At 46.2% G+C, this 20,258-nt stretch overlaps 1 protein-coding gene across 1 annotated transcript in view; it reads left to right on the forward strand.

Moving 5' to 3' along the window:
- The first annotated feature begins 8,888 nt into the window (after positions 1-8,888).
- Positions 8,889-20,258, forward strand: part of EEF2K (eukaryotic elongation factor 2 kinase) — a 44,075-nt gene continuing 32,705 nt past the window's right edge. Inside the window, exon 1 of the mRNA XM_007449969.1 lies at positions 8,889-9,266. Within this exon, the coding sequence (XP_007450031.1) occupies positions 9,030-9,266 (237 nt within the window). The 5' untranslated portion in view covers positions 8,889-9,029. The remainder of the gene's footprint in view (positions 9,267-20,258) is intronic.

Consider the following 20,258-nt stretch of genomic DNA (forward strand, 5'->3'; position numbering starts at 1 on the left):
AGGGTGCAGGGCCAGGGAAGTGAGAACTTGGTTGGGAATGGGGACTGGTTCTTGGGTGGGGACATCTGTAAATCAGTCCTTTTTGTCTGACATGAACTGTATTATTTCTTGAAATAGTTTTAATAAATGTTTATTCATGAGCACCCACCACATCCTGGGGGTATATATGTTAATAAGTCACTGACCTGAACTCTTAGCTGGAGGCTTGACTTAGTAACTCCTGATGTCACACCTTGTTACCCTCCCCACTGGCAGCAAATTAATGAAACTCAGCCTGGAAAGGTATTTGATTAGCACTTTATGAGCCCTGCTCAGTGCGAGGCACCGTGCAGGTTAAAACTCAAGGAAGGGGCTTCCCTGGTGGCGCAGTGGTTGGGAGTCCACCTGCTGATGCAGGGGATGCGGGTTCGTGCTCCGGTCCGGGAGGATCCCACATTCCGCGGAGCGGCTGGGCCCGTGAGCCATGGCCGCTGAGCCTGCACGTCTGGAGCCTGTGCTCCGCAATGGGAGAGGCCACAGCAGTGAGAGGCCCATGTACCGCAAAAAAAACAAAAACAAAAACAAAAACCTGTCAACCCCACCTTTAGCCGGAGTTAATGTCAACCTTTCACAAAAAAAAAACCACACACACACACACACACACACACACAAAACTCAAGGAAGTCCCAGCCTGCCACATGGAGTCTGTTGTTTCAGGCTCCTAGTTGGGGAGCCAGGATTCAAACTGGGCCCTGTGACCGCAGAACACTGTGTTTCGGGCACTACACTGAGCTTTGTTTTTTGTTTCTTTTATTTTCACCAACTTTTTTTTTTAATTGATGTATAACTGATTTACAATATTATAGTAGGTTCAGGTATACAGCATAGTGATTCAGTGTTTTTACAGATTATACTCTATTAAAAGTTTTTACAACATAATGGCTGTAATTCCCTGTTCTATAAATATATCCTTGTTGCTTTTTTATACATAGTAGCTCATATATCTTAACTTGCCCCTCCCTTTATCCCTGTCCCCACTACTTTTGGTTTCTGTATCTATGAGTCCCAGGCATGTTTGGATTCAGAATCTCAAATGATGTCATCACTGTTCATTTTTCTCTTCATCTCTTGTTCTGCTCTTCACCAAAAGTCAGCTTTGTTCTCTGGTGGCCTCAGCCCCTGCGTCAGATTAACATCCTGCAGGAAAGGACTGACCTTCTCTTCCAGTTGCTCAAGCTAAAGCCCCAGGCTTACCTGAGATTAGGGCATAGTGGTTTGACTTGAGTCACATGTCCATCTCTGAGCCAATCTCTATGGCCAGGTGCCCAGTGCTGTGATTGGCTTATGGGGTCATGTGACACACCCCATTACCTGGGGGTGGATTCCCAACCCCATGACTGGAGAGTGTGGGAGAAGCAGATCCCCAAACAGGAACAGGTGCATGACACAAGGTGGTCCATAAGTCACCGGGTCCATTGTGGTTGCAGTTGAGGACCATTGAGTTCTGCCGTGCTGGCCATATACTAGTGTGTGTACTGGTGGCTCAGCACAGCCCGTGTTGGCTCTGGGGTGCTGGCTTCCAGGAGTTGTGGGTGGGAGATTCCAGATCATTTCTACATCAGGAAGGCAGCTCCTGGGGGTGAGGGGAGCCCCAAGGAGGGCCGGTGGTTACTGTGGCTTGGCCCACAGGCCTTGACCTAGGCACTGCAATCGTCGTTTCCTGCCCCAGTGGCTGCCAGAGAAGCCCTTTACAGCAAGACGCAGTGAGAGCAGTGGTTCAGTGGCCAGAGCCGAAGATAGCCTGTTCCCTGAGGACCCCTGAAGAAGCTTGGCTTGGCTGCTAACCAGGCGTCCAGGTCACCAGCCTGGCTGGGACCCAGGATTCAGCCCCCTTTATTGATGGTACTAAAAATGATGATGATAATTATAGTCTTAGTGCTTGTTCTGTGCTAGCACTGTCAAGTTAGTGGGGTGGGTACAACTCTGCGTCCCAGGTTATAATGAGGAACACGAGGCCAAGAGGTAAAGTCACACACCTAGTAAGTGGCAGAGTTGGGGCTTGAACTTGGGTCTGACTCAGAACTCTGCTCGGCTGCCTCTCCATAGAAATATCTTCCCAGGATGTGTCATGGCCTGGGAGGGGAAGATGCGGATGCCTGAGTGAGGGAAGAGGAAAGCTTCTCGAGAATCCTGATGTCTTGGGAACTGGGGTTCTGCTCCTGGTCTCAGTCTCTCTGCTCACAGAGAGGCCCTTTGTGGGCCGGGCAAAGCCCAGGTTAGATGGAGATTCCTAAGAGGCTGGTGTTGGAACAGGCATCATGGGGCTGAGTTATGGGCCAGTGAGGGCTCCTTGCCTGTCTAGGGGAATCCACCATCCTCCAGGTTCAGGTCTTTATGGGCAGATGTGGAAGCAGCTACAAGTTAGGTCTCTGGATTGAGACCACAGTTTTCCTAGGCTGACGTGCCCAGGCATCAACTTGTCATAAGAGATATGATGTGACTTTTTATGACATGGGAGAGAAGGGGCACTGGACCAGATAGAATTAGCAAGTAGTAGGAAAAAAAGAAAATTATAGTCTATTATGTAAGTTTAGATAGCAAACTCTGAAGATTGTGAGTCCAGGATAATTATGGTGCCCCATGATGTAAGATTATGCTGCCCCAGGCTCTTTCTGTTTCATGGCACCGCCATCCTCGGCACATGGCTTCCTTCTCATGAATAAATTTAGCTGCTTGAGCTCCAGCCATCACACCAGCATTCCAGCCAGCAGGAAGGAGAGAAAGCAGAAGGGTACACTCCCTCTTTTTAAAAACCATTCCCTAGATAAACAACAAGGTCCTACTGTATAGCACAGGGAACTATATTCAATATCCTGTGATAAGCCATAATAGAAAAGAATATGAAAAAGAATGTAGGTATATGTATAACTGAGTCACTTTGCTGTAGAGCAGAAATTAACACAACATTGTCAATCAACTACACTTGAATAAAATAAATTGAAAAAAAAAAACCCTTCCTAAAGTTGCATAGAACCCTTCTGCTCATATCCCTTTGGCCAGAACTTGGTCACATGGTCGCGCCTAATTGCAAAGTAATCTGGGAAACGTAGACCTTATTATGAGTGGCCACATGCTTAGCTAAAAAGCAGTGGTTCTGTTATTAATAAGGAGAGAATAGCTGTCGGGGGACAGTTAGCAGGCGTTGCCACAGCTGCCTTTTAAAAGCAAATGTATGACAACTGAAAAGCCATGAAACAGATCCCCCTCACTCAGTTCTGGAAAACATATCAAGTGCCTGCCGAGTACAAGGCACTGTGCCAACTAGGGTCACAGCTGCTTGTCTGCAGCTCATTTTGTTTCCCAGGGCCGAGGAAAATGTCAGGTCTGTGGTGGGACATGGCCAAGGGCTAGGGTTCTGGTCCTAATTCCCCTGTGAACTCCTGTGGAGCCTCAGTCAGGCCACTTTCCCGCTCAGCTCCCCTCACAAATGGGGAAGTTGGCGAGATGAACTAATTTAGTCAAGGTCACCAGTAGCACAGCTAGGATTTGCACCCTTTGGCAGCCTGGCTCCTGAGCCCGGGCTCTTAACTGCTTGGTAACACTGCCTGGAGGTCCGTAGCTGAGGCTGTGGCTCCGGCCCCTCCCCTGGCACCAGCGCAGCCCCAGAGGCCAGTGACCTGGCTGGGCTGCTGGCAGCTCCAGGCAACCGTGTCTCTTGGTCAGCAGGGACTTTGGCCAAGGGCTGACCAGGGCAGAGTAGGCATTGGGGCTGGGAGCGGCTGAGGGTGGGGAGAAGTGGGCACAGGGCCCGGGGACGATTTTGGTAACAAGCAAGATCAGGTGGCTTTGGCATCGAATCCAGGCGATGACTGTATTGCCCAGAGGGTCAGAAGCAAACTCGGAGGTTGACACCCAGAGCAGCGATTTTCAAACTGAGGTGAATAATCAGTGTGGGTGGTGCATTAAAGATAAAGAGTAAAAAAGAAAGAAAAACAAGTAGAATCGAAAATAGCAGAGGGTATTGTACAAAGTAAGGCTAAGTACAGTTTCCTGAAAATTTAACTTACATTTTGTAGCTGGGTACTGGGTTAGGATATAAATATATTTCTTGCTCTGATGACTGTCAAGAAAGTGCTGAAGCCTCAGGTCTAGAAAACTGCCTCCCGATGGAAACAGCTGTTAAGAATAATTGGAATTAGTTGATTTAAAAATGTTTTAAGTTTTTTCACTTCTTAATTTTTTTATATTGAAAGCAACCAGCTTTGTAAAAACTTAAAACAGGGCTTCCCTGGTGGCACAGTGGTTGAGAGTCTGCCTGCCAGTGCAGGGGTTATGGGTTTGAGCCCCAGTCCAGGAAGATCCCGCATGCTGCGGAGCAACTAAGCCTGTGCACCACAACTACTAAAGCCTGCATGCCTAGAGCCCGTGCTCTGCAACAAGAGAGGCCACCGCCATGGGAGGCCCGCGCACCGCAGCGAAGAGTAGCCCCCGCTCGCTGCAACCAGAGAGGGCCAGGGCGCAGCAACGGAGACCCAATGCAGCCAAAAATAAATGAATAAATAAATTAAAAAAACACTTAAAACAGTATAGAAGTGTACAAAATGTTAAAAACTTCCCTCCACCCCCCAGCTCCCAGTTCCACTGCCCATTGCAGTGCTGGTAGCGCTCTTGTGGGCCCTTCAGGGACGTACCTTTTCTTTTAGCACAGATAGGATCACCATAATGTAACTGCTCTTGTGCAACTTGCTTTTTATTTATTTATTTTAATTATTATTTTGTATTATTATTATTATTTTTTTGCTGTACACGGGCCTCTCACTATTGTGGCCTCTCCCGTTGCGGAGCACAGGCTCCGGACGCGCAGGCCCAGCGACCATGGCTCATGGGCCCAGCCGCTCTGCGGCATGTGGGATCTTCCCGGACCTGGGCACGAACCCGTGTCCCCTGCATTGGCAGGTGGACTCTCAACCACTGTGCCACCAGGGAAGCCCGCAACTTGCTTTTTAAATGTAACAGTTTTTCTTGTCTTTTCTTTTTTTCTTTTTTTCTTATTATTTTTAATCTTTAAAAAACACATTTATTTATTTTATTTTTGGCTGCATTGGGTCTCTGTTGCTGCACTTGGGCTTTCTCTAGTTGCAGCGAGCCGGGGCTACTCTTCATTGTGGTGCACGGGCTTCTCATTGTGGTTCTTGTTGCGGAGCACAGGCTCTAGGTGTGCGGGCTTCAGTAGCTGTGGCAGGCGGGCTCAGTAGTTGTGGCTTGCGGGCTCTAGAGCGCAGGCTCAGTAGTTGTGGCACGCGGGCTTAGTTGCTCCGCCACAGGTGGGATCTTCCCAGACCAGTGATCGAACCCGTGTCCCTTGCATTGTCAGGTGGATTCTTAACCACTGTGCCACCAGGGAAGTCCCATGTCTTTTCTTTTTTTAAACATTAGATTATTGAAGTATATTCACAAACCTACCAATCCACTTATTTCAAGTGGATTTAATATAGTCAGTGGTTTTTTAATGCATTAACAGAGTCATGCAACCAACACAGTCGGTTTTAGAACATTTTCATCTCTTCAGAAGAAACCCTTTAGTGATCCCCATTTCCCCCCGACTCTCCCCTCCCCCATCCCTAGGCAACCACTCACGTACTTTCTTACAGATTTGCCTTCTCTGGACTTTTCATATAAATGGAATCGTTCAATCTATGGTCTTTTTTGAACTGTCTTCTTTCACTTAGCATCAGTACTTCATTCCATTTTGTGGCTGAAGCGCGTCCCGTTGTATATATAGACCACACTTTGCTTATCCATTCATCAGTTAACGGATGTTTGGATGTTTCCCCTTTTGGCTATTGTGTGTAATACTGCTATGAGCCACATGTCACAGGTTTTTGTTGTGGACATGTTTGGGTATATACCTAAGAGTATAGTTGCTGGATCATATAGTACTTCTGTGTTTAACTTTTTGAGAAACTGCCAGGCTGTTTTCCAAAGTGACTGCACCATTTTACATTTCCATTAATAGTGTATGAGGGGGCTTCCCTGTGGCGCAGTGGTTGAGAGTCCGCCTGCCGATGCAGGGGACGCGGGTTTGTGCCCTGGTCCGGGAAGATCCCACATGCCGCGGAGCGCCTGGGCCCGTGAGCCGTGGTCGCCGAGCCTGCGTGTCCGGAGCCTGTGCTCCGCAACGGGAGAGAGAGGCCCGTGTATCGCAAAAAAAAAAAAAAAAAAAAAATAGTGTATGAGGGTTTCCAGTTTCTCCCTATCCTCACCAACACTTGTCATTTTCCACTTTTAAAATTCTATCCTAGTGGGTGTGGCTTTGATTTGTATTTCCCTAATGGCTAATGATGTTGAGTATCTTTTCATGTGTTTACTGGCCATGTGTATCATCTTTAGAGAAACGTCTGTCCAAATCCTTTGCCTTTTTTTTTTTTTTTTTTTTTTGGCTGTGCTGTGTGGCATGTGGGGTGTTAGATCCCTGACCAGGGATCAAACCCGTGCCCCTGCAGTGGAAGCGTGGAGTCTTAACCATTGGACTGCCAGGGAAGTCCCTCTTTGCCCATTTTTTATTGGGGTTATTTGTCTTCTTATTGTTAAGTAGTATGAGTCCGTTACATAGTCCCTTATCAGACATGATTTGCAAAAATTTTCTCCCATTCTGTGAGTTGTCTCTCCACTCTCATGGTGGTGTCCTTTGAAGCACAAAAGTTTTTAATTTTGATGATGTCCAGTGTATCTATTCTTTTGTTGCTTGTGTTTTTGGTGTCCTATCTAAGGCTTTGCCTAATTCAGTGTCACAAAGATTTTCTCTTACATTTTCTTCTGAGAGTGTTAGAGTTTTACTCTTATATTTAAACCTTTGATCCATTTTGAGTTAGTTTTTTTGGTCACACTGCACAGCTTGGGGATCTTAGTTCCCCAACCAGGGATCAAACCCATGACCCCTGCAGTGGAAGCACAGATTCTTAACCACCAGACCTCCAGGGAAGTCCCCATTTTGAGTTAATCTTTGTATATAATGTAGGAAGGTGTTCAACTTCATCCTTTTGCATGTGTATATTCACTTGTCCTGGCACCATTTATTGAAAAGTATTCCTTCCGCATTGAACTGTCTTGGTACCCCTTTCAGAAGTCGATTGGCTGTAAATGTGAGGGTTCATTTTTGGACTCTCAGTTCTGTGTCTATCCTCATGCCACTATCAACTGTCTTAATTATTTTAGCTTTGTAGTTAGTTTTGAATTCAGGAAGTGTGATTCTTGTAACTTTTACAAGATTCTTTCGGCTATTCTGGGTCCCTTGAATTTCCATGTGAACTTTAGGACCAGTTTGTTAATTTATTCAGTGAAGCCACTGGGATTCTGATAGTGATTGGGTTGAATTTGTAGATCAGTTTTGGGAGTATTGCCACCTTAGCTATGTTAAATTTTCTGATCTATGAACACAGGATATCTTTACACTTATTTCGGTCTTCTTTCACTTCTGACATGTTTTGTTTCTCACTGTACAAGTCAAGCACTTCTTTTGTTAGCCAAGATGTTTTATTTATTTATTTTTGGCCGCATGATTTGTGGGATCTTAGTTCTCTGATCAGGGATTGAACCCGTGTCCCCTGCCATGGAACCGTGGAGTCCTAACCACTGGACCTCCATGAAATTCCCTAGCCAAGTTTTTTATTCTCTTTGATGCTATTATAGATAAAATTGTTTTCTTAATTTCATTTTTGGATTTTTTCATTGCTAGTATATGGAAATACTATTGATTTTTGTATCCTACAATGTTGCTGAACTCTTTCTTGACTATCTTTGCACGTCTTTGTGTATCTAGAGCTTCCTTTTTCTTTGTAACAGTCACACAGTATTTCATGGTGTAGAAAAACTGTAGTTTATATAACAGGCCTCTGGGCTTCCCCGGTGGCGCCGGGGTTGAGAGTCCGCCTGCCGATGCAGGGGACGCGGGTTCATGCCCCGGTCCGGGAAGATCCCACATGCCGCGGAGCGGCTGGGCCCGTGAGCCATGGCCGCTGAGCCTGCGCGTCCGGAGCCTGTGCTCCACAGTGGGAGAGGCCACAACAGTGAGAGACCCGCGTACTGCAAAAAAAAAAAAAATGTGTTTATATAACAGGCCTCCATTGATGGTCATTGTAGGCTCTTCCCTCTTTTTACTGTTACTGATTGTGCTACAGAGAACGCTCTTCAGGCCACTCATCCATTCCGGGGATGTGTGTTGAGTGCCTGCTCTATGCCAGGCATTCTTAAGGCAACAGGGTTACAGATGATAAAGAAGTTAAATGAGATGATTTTGGCTTGCTTGGGAAAATCTCTTTGAAGAAAATAAAACAGGGTGGTGTGCTAGGGAGTGACTGGGTGTGTGTTTGAGAGGGGTTATTTGAATTGAATCAGAGAAGATTTCTCTGGAGAGGTGACTTTTGAGCTGGGATCCAAATGATGAGAAAGACCCACTCTTGGGAGATTGGGAAGGTTATTCCAGGCACAGGGAACACAACAAGTACAAAGGCCCCGAGGTGGAAAATGGGCCCCCAGTGTTCACAGAACAAGAAAGCCCATGGGCCTGGAGAGCTGCCAAGACCAGAGGAGAGGTGGACAGGGGCCAGACTAACACAGGCCTGGTAGCCTTAAAAGGCATTTGGATTTTGTTAAGAATGTGAAGAGAAGCTGCTGGGGGGTGTCAAGCAGAGAAATGATTTGATCTAATTTATGTTCTAAAAAGATCAGCCTTGTGGCTTAAGAAGCATTTATTTTCTGTTTCAAGTGCTGAGTTCTTCAAAGTGGAATTACCGGGTGGAGGGGTTTGTACATTTAAAATGTTCCTAGACACTGCCTGCCAGTGTCTCCCCTAAAGGTGGCAGTAGTTTTCACTCTGAGGGTACCCGCTCCTTCTGTGCCAGGGCCATTCAGGGTGAGGTGCCCTGCAAGCTCTCAGCCCCTGGACCCCAGCACCCATTCTCTTGCTTCCTTGCAGGACCCTCACTGCTGCATTTGCCCAGTAACTCTGGCTGTGCCGCCCAGCCCTTGGGTAAGACGGGCATCCCGGGAACATGGCAGAGGAAGACCTCATCTTCCGCCTGGAAGGCGTGGATGGCGGCCCGACCTCCCGGGCTGGTGATTCAGATGCAGACAGCGATGGTGAGGAGGGTTACTTCATCTGCCCCATCACTGATGACCCGGGGGCACACCAGAATGTTAACTCCAAGGTTAATAACTACTACAGCAACCTAGCCAAAAGTGAGCGCTACGGCTCCAGCGGGTCCCCGGCCATCTCCTTCCATTTCAAGGTGAGTGGTCCCCCCCTTCCCCCCCTCCCCTCCCCCCCGCCCAGCTCACCTGCCGTAGGGATGGGAGGTTGGGGTCGCTGGTTGAGGTTGTTTCCAAACTCTCGCCAGTGCGTAAATTCTGGATCTGAGGCTATGCCCATTAAGCTGGGAAGATTTGGTTGTTTTAATATGTTTCATTACTTTAGAGCAGTGTTTTACAGATAGCTGCTCTGGACCCACTAGTGGGTTGTGGAAACCTTGGCCAGTTTTTTAAGACCCAGAACAGAATAGACTAGAAAATATTGGAGAGGGAGGTGGGAGGGGGAAGAAATATCAGAGAGCACTGACAGTCATAAAGATATTTTAGGGACACGTACACACACGTTTACACACTCACATGCAGTGACCAAATTGGTTGTTGATGACCAGGTTCTCCGACATAGCGGTTGTGAAGTATTTTTATTCCATCCCTGCATTTGTGTGTATGAGGGTCTAGAGAAAGGATGTAAAATGTAGTTTTGCACGTTGGTTGTGGTCAAAAGAGCCACTGCTTAGAGTTGGGCATCCTTCTTCTGGATTGAGGAAGAGGGGACTTATTTTGTTAGGAATTTGTGTTCATACCATGGCAAAGCTGGTATAGAGAAGAGGGAGAAAGGCGAACATTATTGGACTTTTGTGTAATAACTGGTGGTGAAAAAAAATTTTTAATGTTATCTTTATTTAAGTTAATCCTCATAAACAGTAAGTATCAGTTTGTACTGTAACGAAAATGCCTATTACCACTTTGGGATTTGAAATTGAAGTCGTTCTTCTCTAACTGCAGAATTAATCTGTTTTTAGAAAATCAATAATTCTAGTTCTCAGACATTTGTATATATTTCCTTTCAAGTCAGAGTTCTAGCTTAGCTGTCTTGGGCAGGCAGCTCCAAAAATAGGCCTGTGGGTCCCCTCTGAGGTTGGGGGCGCCCCTGAAGGGTCAGGTTGCACTTGCCCTGCTTTCCTGTCCTAAGGTGGCTTCTGAAACACACATTCTGCCCCTCAGAGGGCAGCGTGGGAAGACAGGGGAACAGCCCGGCACCCCTGTCTGTTCCAGAAAGTCAGGAAGGCTCGCGGAAACATGGATCCCTGCAGCCTCGTGTACCACGTGTGAGGAGATCCAGGTGCCAGAGGGGGCCAGAGTCAGAGCTTGTGAAACACAAACCAACTCATGCTAACTCAAGTGAAAAAAAAAAAAGAAATTTATTCTAGCAGTCAAGAAGTGTTTCTTGAGACCCAGAGGCAGAAACAGTGTCTGGCCTCTCAGGGAACAGATACAGGAAGCTGGAAGGCCACAGGACTGCCTCTCTCTGTCTCATTCCTCAACTCTCTTTGCCTATTCTTTATTCTTCTCTGCACCTCAGTCTACACAGTGGGAAAATGGATCCCCCCAGCCCCAGGGTCCCCTCATTACAGACGGAGGGAGCCACATGCAAAGACAGATCTGACCGTCTTCCATCCCAACTGTAAGAGGAGAAAAATCTAATCTGCTTGGCCCAGCCCGAGTCAGGCATCCTCTGTCTCTGGTCCAGTCAGTCACCCCTGGCCAGGGCACAGCATGGTGGGGCACCGGGGAACACGGAACGGGGGCTGCTTCCAGAGAAGGAGGATCCTGGAGGCCTCCTAGTGGGGCAGACCCCTCAGAAGGGCTCCACCCACAGCTGCCTGTTCAGAGGAGCCATGAGCCTGGTTTGGCCTTTTGGCAAACACTGAGTGGGTCCAGGAGCTGGAAGGTCTCAGACAGGGAGGGATGGACACAGTCTCTGACCACAAAACTCAGTATGATAAATCCTTTAAAGGAAACACAGATGGAGTGATCCAGCAAAGGGAAGTTTGTCTATAAGTCTGGCTTAGGACGTGAGCTTCATGAGGGCAGGACCCTGTGGCCTGCTCATCATTCATCCCCAGTGCCGTGTACACAGCAGGTGCTTTATTTGGAATCAGGAGAGGGATGAGTGCTGAGCTCACTTCACTGGGTAGCTATCTTGCTAAAGGACAGATAGGGACAGATAGTCGGTATTTACATAAGACAGAAACCACTGTGGACCATTTGACAATAGTTATTAAAGTAAAAAATACTTATACCTCAGAGTTATAATTAGCATAGACTATTACATTAGTTTCAGGTGGGGACAATTCTTTATTTGGTGGGACTGTCCCTTATATTGTAGGACATTCAGCATGTCTGACCCCTGCTCATTAAATGCCACATTCTCCCCTATTCATTATGACAACCCAAAATGTTCCCTACCATATATTTGCAAAGCTCGCATGAGGAGGTACTGCCCTCAGTTGAGAACAAGTAACAAAACATTTGTACATGGGCTTCCCTGGTGGCGCAGTGGTTGAGAGTCCGCCTGCCGATGCAGGGGACACAGGTTTGTGCCCCTGTCCAGGAAGATCCCACATGCCGCAGAGCGCCTGGACCCGTGAGCCATGGCCGCTGAGCCTGCGCGTCCTGAGCCTGTGCTCCGCGCAACGGGAGAGGCCACAACAGTGAGAGGCCCGCATACTGCGAAAAAAAAACCCAAACATTTGTACGAGTGTTCAGATTTACGTATTCAAAGATGTGCTTTGCAGTATTGTTTGTAATAAAGAAAAAATGGAGACAGCTCAAAAGTTCCATTGAGAGGGGCCTGTTTAATTATAGACCATGATCCTAACAGAATGCTGTATTTACATTAAAACAAAAATGTTTCTATGTGAGTTGACTTCAAAACAGTGCCAAGATATATACAAGATATATTTTTTGTGGGGAGAAACAAAATCCATGAAAAGCTCTTGGGAAAGTGTTGGTCCTTAATAAGGACAAACAAAAATTAGCTATTTTTATTTTTATGTGCTGTGAAGTAAAAAAGCCAGTTGAAATATGATCCCACTTGTATCAAAAAACATAGATATACATATATTAGTATTTGCATAGCAAAAACTCATATGATGTTATAAAACAATTTAAAATTTACTAACGAGAAAAAGAAGGAATTTGCATCCAACAGTTAATGGTGATTCTCTCTGGGGGAGAGGGTGGCGTTAAGGGGGACTTTGATTATCTACATGGTATATATTTTTAAACATTGGAGCTTTTAAAACTACACGTATGTATTAGTTCTGTGTGCAAAAGGATGTTTTTAGAAGAAGAAAAATAAAGCAGCACAGCCAGGTAACCGCCCCTCCCCTAAACAAACATTAGTAATTGGCTGTCCTCGGGCTTGCCTGGTGGCGCAGTGGTTGGGAATCCTTCTGCCAGTGCAGGGGACGTGGGTTCAATCCTTGGTCCTGGAGGATCCCACATGCTGTGGAGCAGCTGAGCCCGTGCACCACAACTACTGAGCCTGTGCTCTAGAGCCCATGAGCCACAACTACTGAGCCCACATGCCTAGAGCCAGTGCTCTGCAACAAGAGAAAGTGCCGCAGTGAGAAGCCCACACACTGCGACGAAGACCCAACGCAGCCAAAAATAAACAAATAAATAAATTTATAAAATAATTGGCTGTCTTTAAAACTCATCGATTCTGCAAGAGAAAGTTCAAAATCCTCACTGACGATGGTAGCTCATGGTCCGCAGGGACCCTGCTCCTGCAGCAGGCTTCTCTTTTCATGCCACTTCCTGAAACCTCTTTCAGTTGGGTCTGTTAAAATGATTGTTCAGCCTCCCTAGACGCCTTGCCCTGGCTATTGCCTTGGCATTCCTTGGGGCTCGTAGCAGACCTTTCTGTGCATCTGTCATTCTTGAATGCCATTCTGTTTATGAGTCAGCCTCTGACCTCAAGGCTAGGGGCTGTGTCCCATCGCACTTCATCCCCTGTACTCAGAGGAAGGGCTGTTTAAGGATGAGATGTAGCTCTTGGCTGCCCACTGTCCTAGGTGATTGAAGGGAGGCTCTATGGGGTTCTTGTTGCCAGTGGTGACTTCAGAGGGAGACGGCAGCTCAGTTTTCCAGACTTCACTCTCCCTGGCACTCAACAAACTGAATGTGTTTTTTCATTTACTGTCGACATGGCAACTGAGTTGTTTAACCAAAATGGCTACCTGGCATTCCTCCAAGGTGGCGCCACCCTGGCAGGTACCAGGTGTGTATTGTGAACTGTTGAGTTTGTCACTGTCAAGGCCAGGGCGTTTTGCCTGAGTTCCCAGGGGGATGGTGGCAGAATAGTTCAGGGGGCCACGCCCTGGGTAGAATATCAGGCAGCCAACCAGAGGATGTTTATACAGTTTATCATAACGTGGGAAAGTGCTTCTGTTCTGGAGTTAATTTTAAAGAGCAGAATATAGAGTATGATTTTAGCTCTATAAATACACACACGTGCACACACACACACACAAAACAAAACCCTAAAAGGAAGTATATCAACATGCCAACAGATTGTCTTAGGATAGGATCATTTTTTTTCTACTTCTGTGCCATGTCTACATTTTCTAGAATAAGCATATGTTTTCAATTTTTTAATAAAGTGGAACATTTTATTTAAAAGAATTGTTTTCCTGGTCTGAGAATATCTTGGGGATCATTCCTATTAGCACATATAGATCACCTGTTTTTTAAGTGAATTAAGTTGTATTCCATCACAAGATGTACGTGGGTTTATCTAGCCCGTCCCCCTCTTTTAAAAAAAAAAAAATTATTTGGCTGCACCGAGTCTTAGTTGCAGCACCTGGGATCTTTGTTGCGGCGTGTGGGATCTAGTTCCCTGACCAGGGATCGAACCTGGGCCGCCTGCATTGGGAGCGTGGAGTCTTAACCACTGGACCACCAGGGAAATCCCTAGCCAGTTCCTCCTCTTGAGGGACACTTGGGTTGTTTCCTTTTTTTCCTATTACAAGCAGTGCTGTAATAAATCTATACACATATCTAAACAGACTTTAAAATACATGTATTTTATAATATGTAAATAATATACCCACCCGGTAGAAAGAATTCAACCCGTACAAATGGTAAACAGTGAAAAGTAATCCTCCCACCTCTGATCCCTGTTTCCCTGGGGGATGTCCTTCCAGAAATGTTCCTTGTGAGTATAAGCATATGTACGCACGTGACTCTCTTCCTTTTCTTTTTTGCAGAAATGTTTACTGCAAACCTGTTTTGCCCTCCTGTGCTGTCTTCCCATGTTGACACATATGAACTGACATCAGCTAGAACTTATATAGCCGGCACTGTGGATCAGGCAGGCCCGGTGTACATGTTTTACTCATATCAATTCATTGAATCTGCACAGCAGTCCTATGAGGATTGGTGTTTTGACAGATAGTAAAACTGAGGCTCTGAGAGCTTAATTGCTTGATGTTTCATGAGTGCAGTATGTTGTCTTGCTTATTTTGTTTTGTTTTTCTAATGGCCGAATATCATGGCATTATCTGGAAGCACTGTAATATATTTAGCCAGTCCCTCATGGGTGGGTGTGAAGGTCGTTTCCTGTCTTTTGCTACCACAAACCGCTTCCGTAAGCATCTCTTATGTGTGTCTCTTACATGTGCGTGTGTCCTGGTGCCCACTCGGGGGTGCGCCTGCCAGGTAAATCCCCAGAGGTGGAATGGCTGGAGCAAAATGTTTTTGGGTTTAAAACTTGGCTGAGCATTGCCCATTGCCCTTCAAAGAGGTTGCACCGGCATTGGTGCTCCCATGACGCATGGGCATGCCTGCTTCCCACACCCTTCTTGGTAGACTTTGGTGATTAAACTGATACTTTCAACCCGCCCAGGGTGGCTCTAACAGCTTGGTCAAAGTACAGCAATCACCCCAGAATGAAGTGGATGAGCGTCTGATGACTCACTGGGAAAAGAGGCATCCCTGCCCACCCGAGCCCGGGGAGACCCCAGCCTCGCAGCTTTGGGCTTCTGCCGCTGCCCACTGACCACAGGAAACTCTGTGCATACGCAGAGGTGGTGACCATTTTGGTACTCTGCCCAGTGCTCTGGGAATGCAGAATGGGAAAGAGAAGCTTAGGTGTCCTGGGTCCAAAAAGCTTTGGACCTCCAGCAAAATAAGGGCCTGCTGGGCAGATGAAGGAAAAAGATGTTGCATCTGGCATTGGGCAGGAAGCCGTCAGTGACCTGGTGTCTGGAAAACAGGAGGAGACTGAAGAGAGTCAAGCCTGGCTGGAGGGACTCATCTCATGAAGCACGTGGTCCTTTATGGAATATGCTGGATATTCATTAACAGGGGTCCCCCTTTAATTTTATTTTGTAAATTTTTTAGCAGCTTTATTGAAATATAATTTACATACCATACAATTTAGCCATTTAAAATGTACAATTCAGTAGCTTTTAGTGTATTCATAAAATTATGCATCCACATCACCACAACCAATTTTAGCTCATTTTCATTACCCTAAAAGAAGCCCCATACCTCTTAGCCATCACCCTCCAGTATCCCCATCCCACCCAGACCCTAATACCCACTAACGTTATTTTCAGCCTCTATGGATTTGCATCCTCCAGACAGTTGATGTAAATAGAATTATACAATATGTGGCCTTTGGGGTCTGGCTTCTTAGCACAGTGTTTTCAAGGCACATCCATGTTGAGGTGTGTGCCGGAGCTTCATTCCTTTGTATTAATGATGGATATACCAATTTTGTTTATCCATCAGTTGATGCACATTTGCGTTGTTCCTCCATTTTGGCTGTTTTGAATAAGGCTACACAAGTCTTTGTGTGATCATGTTTTCCTTTCTTTTAGGTAGGTGCTTGGGAGTGGAATTGCTGGGTCATATGGTAACTCTGTATTTGGTCCACATTCTTGAGTCTTGGGTCTTCCATTTCATGGTTGCTGTAGGTCTGAAGGCAAATCACCTCCTCACTCTCTGAGCCTTGGGTACCTCGTCAGTGGACTGGGAACTATCCTACCTGCTTGTCCGTCCTTGGCAAGGTCACCATGAGGTGCCGGCCAGGATTCTGTCCGAGGAAAGACTTCCAGGAGACAGGGCGCTTTGTCATCCTAGGGAATGTTATCGCTTTGCTGGTTACTGGCCCCATCCGTCTCCTCCTGTGCTCTTAGCCGTGACTCTGAATCCCACTGGTCAGGGGAGATGACCTGCAGCTACTGTTTTCAACAGAGATTTCTTGAGGATTTTTAACTTTGTTTCCTTTATAATTATTGTATTACTTATAGAAGTAATGTATGCTCCTTGCAGAAGACGACTTTGGAAGTGCAGATACAGTTGCTGTTAAGGTCTTGGTGTGTATTTCCGTATAAATACAGACACGACTAAATATACAGGGACTTTTCCTTACAACAACAGGATTTTGCTATATACGTTCTCTAATAACCAGTTTTTCCTCAGCAATCAAGAAATGGTGGGCTTCCCTGGTGGCGCAGTGGTTGAGAGTCCGCCTGCCGATGCAGGGGACGCGGGTTCGTGCCCCGGTCCGGGAAGATCCCACATGCCGCCGAGCAGCTGGGCCCGTGAGCCGTGGCCGCTGAGCCTGCGCGTCCGGAGCCTGTGCTCCGCGACGGGAGAGGCCACAGCAGTGAGAGGCCCGCGTACCGCAAAAAAAAAAAAAAAAAAAAAAAAAAAAAAGAAATGGTTCATATCTTTCCACATCAGTAAATGTGGATCTAGTCCATCATTTTTTTAGTGGCCCCATGGCAGCCCATTGTATAGATATGCCACAGTTTCCTTAAGTATTTCCTTTTGTGGGATCCTGAGGAAGTTTCCAGGTTTTTGCTATTATATTCAGTGCTGGGTTCCATGGAAATTGCACGAAACCTCTAAATGCGTGTGGCCCAGAGTGGGGCAGCCACACAGTGATGCGGCCTCTTTCCATCCCAGAGCGTGATGTGCATCTCCACTTCTTCCCACTTCTTTTACTTGTCCTTGGCTGTGGTTTAAGCCCTTTACTGTCGGTCAGGAGGGGTAAGTAGGGCTGACTTAGGGCTATAGTTTTTAAAATCTACAGAAGTGATGATGGGGAAAACATATTTTATAACATCTGCTTACTGAATGTAACAGTTGACGTTTCAAGAAGGAAGCTTCGGGCTTCCCTGGTGGTGCAGTGGTTAAGAATCCGCCTGCCAATGCAGGGGGCACGGGTTCGAGCCCTAGCCCGGGAAGATCCCACGTGCCGCGGAGCAACTAAGCCCGTGCGCCGCAACTACTGAGCCTGCACTCTAGAGCCCGCATGCCACAGCTACGGAGCCTGCGTGCCACAACTACTGAAGCCTGTGCACCTAGAGCCCGTGCTCCGCAATAAGAGAAGCCACTGCGATGAGAAGCCCATGCACCACAACGAAGAGTAGGCCCCGCTCACTGCAACCAGAGAAAGCCTGCACACAGCAACGAAGACCCAACGCAGCCAAAACTAAAAATAAATAAAATAAATTAATTTAAGGAAAAAAGGAAGCTTCAAGGAGCTACTGGATGCTTCTTCATGTAAGATCCAGAGGCTTTGATTGCTGTGATAGTAGTAATAAGAATAGTGATATAAAAACGGCAGCAGTAGCTGATAGCATCATATGTGCCAAAGAGATTGCAAACACATTAGCCACACATCTGGTCTCACTCCTGGCATATTTCAGTAAATTTACTATTATTATTAATTAATTATTTAGTTAGTTTTATTTTATACTCTCAGGCTCTGAGGAACCAAAGCCATTCTGTTCTCTTCCCAGGATTATGCTTTCCTCTTTGTGAAACCCCCTGTTTTATGTAAGAATAATTAGTCCACTCACCTGAGTTTTAGGCTCTTTGAAGCTAGAGAATGTTAGAGCTGTCAGGGCCTTAAGGTCATCTAACCCAGTGATCTTTGTTTAATAGCATTGACTTACACATGCAACGCCTGAGGACATTCTCATAGTACAAAAATGAAAACAATGTAGATGAAAGCTGGTCACCTTGATCAGCCTCTTATCTTCTTCTATTCCCAGAGATAAACATTCTGTCAGTTTCGAATAATCACTTTTCAGACCTTTTAAATTTATTTTTATCTTTAATTTTTATTGAAGTATAGCTGATTTACAACATTATATTAGTTTCAGGTGTAGAACATAGTGATTCAGTATTTTTATAGATTATACTCCATTTAAAATCATTATAGGGGCTTCTCTGGTGGACCAGTGGTTAGGAATCCGCCTGCAATGCAGGGGACACGGGTTAAGGCCCTGGTCTGGGAAGATCCCACATGCCGCGGAGCAACTAAGGCCAGGGGGCCACAACTACTGAGCCTGCACTCTAGAGCCCGCAAGCCACAATTACTGAAGCCCGCATGCCTAGAGCCCGTGCTCTGCAACAGGAGAAGCCACCGCAATGAGAAGCCCGTGCACCGCAATGAAGAGTAGCCCCCACTCGCTGCAACTAGAGAAGGCCCGCGCACAGCAACAAAGACCCAACGCAGCCAAAAATAAAATAAATAAATAAATTTATTAAAAAAATTAAGTCATTATAAATATTGGCTATATGCCCTGTGCTGTAAAATTTTCAGACCTTTTAAGATGTATTTATATATAAATGTACATTTATGCATATATCTACAGACACACATATCCTTAGAAATCTATGGTATTTTTTTCATATATATATTTATTGAAATAGGGTTGATTTACAATGTTGTGCCAACGTCTGCTATACAGGAAAGTGACTCAGTTACACACACAGAGACATTCTTTTTATCTTCTTTTCCATTATGGTTTATCCCAGGAGATTGGATATAGTTCCCTATGCTATACAGTAGGACCTTGTTGTTTATCCATTCTAAATGTAATAGTTTGCATCTACCAACCCCAATCACCCATTCCACCCATCTACCCGCCCCATCCCGCTTGGCAACCACAGGTCTGATCTCTCTGTGAGTCTAAGAAATCTATAGTACTGATTTGTGGGTTTCCTCCACCAGTAAATGGTGTCATGCTGTTTGCTTTATTCAGCACCTTGCTTTTTACCCCCAGACAGTAGGCCTTAGAGATTGCCCATATCAGCATCGTCATCTTTTTGACGGCTGCATGCAAGTATGCCAAGTGTACCTAATCATCCCCCTGTGGACTGGCAGGTTGTTTGTAATGCTTGCCTGTTACGTAGCGTTACGAGCACCGACCGTCTTCGGGCTGGCTTACCTGGGCACACCTGGGTAGGTGATCAGAATGGCTGGGTCAGAAGTCAGTGAAGAAGTTTCATAACCACTGGCCAACCATCTGGCATAACCAGGTGGCCCTCAAAGGTGGCAGTACCTGCTTCCAGCCTCCTCACAGTGTCTGAGAGCACTCACTTCCCGGTCCTCCGTAACCACCTGTTTTTCCTAACCTGATGGATAAAATAGTACCAGTGATTTAAGCTTAGCTGAGGTGGTTCACCTGTAATGAGCACTGTGTGCTCAGTGAGCCACTATTTCTAGTGGGAGCGTGTCTACCCCACGGGTGGGGACAGGAAAGAAGTTGACCACCAGTAGTCAAAATATTCTTCATGGGCTTCCCTGGTGGCGCAGTGGTTGAGAGTCCGCCTGCCAATGCAGGGGACATGGGTTCGTGCCCCGGGCCGGGAAGATCCCACATGCCGCAGAGCGGCTGGGCCCGTGAGCCATGGCCGCTGGTCCTGTGCGTCTGGAGCCTGTGCTCCGCAACGGGAGAGGCCACAAGAATGAGAAGTCCACGTACCGCAAAACAAACAAACAAACAAAAAAAAAAACTATGCTTTTAAAAGTTCATGTTGAGTTACAATTCTAAGGTTTATATTTATTCACAAATGAAGGGTCAAGGAACAAAGAAGATGTCAAAACATGTGCCTACATTCTATTTATATGAATGGGCAACTGACTGAACTCGGAGCCATTGCTAAATATGGATGCAGTTCTACCAAAATGTTAAATTTCTTTCTCACCTCAGTTACCTTTTTCCGATCTGCTCCTTGCTTCACTTGCTGTGCTCCACACATAGCTGGCTTTTGCTGAAGCTCTTGTTCTATTTGGAGCTTTTTAAAATGCTGACTTAATGTGGCTCCACCACTGACATCAGAATTACACTTGGTCCAATTAGCCTGGAAGCATTTAGAAT

The sequence above is a fragment of the Lipotes vexillifer genome, unplaced genomic scaffold (assembly GCF_000442215.2).
Source record: "Lipotes vexillifer unplaced genomic scaffold, Lipotes_vexillifer_v1.1 scaffold811, whole genome shotgun sequence".
NCBI lineage: Eukaryota > Metazoa > Chordata > Mammalia > Artiodactyla > Lipotidae > Lipotes > Lipotes vexillifer.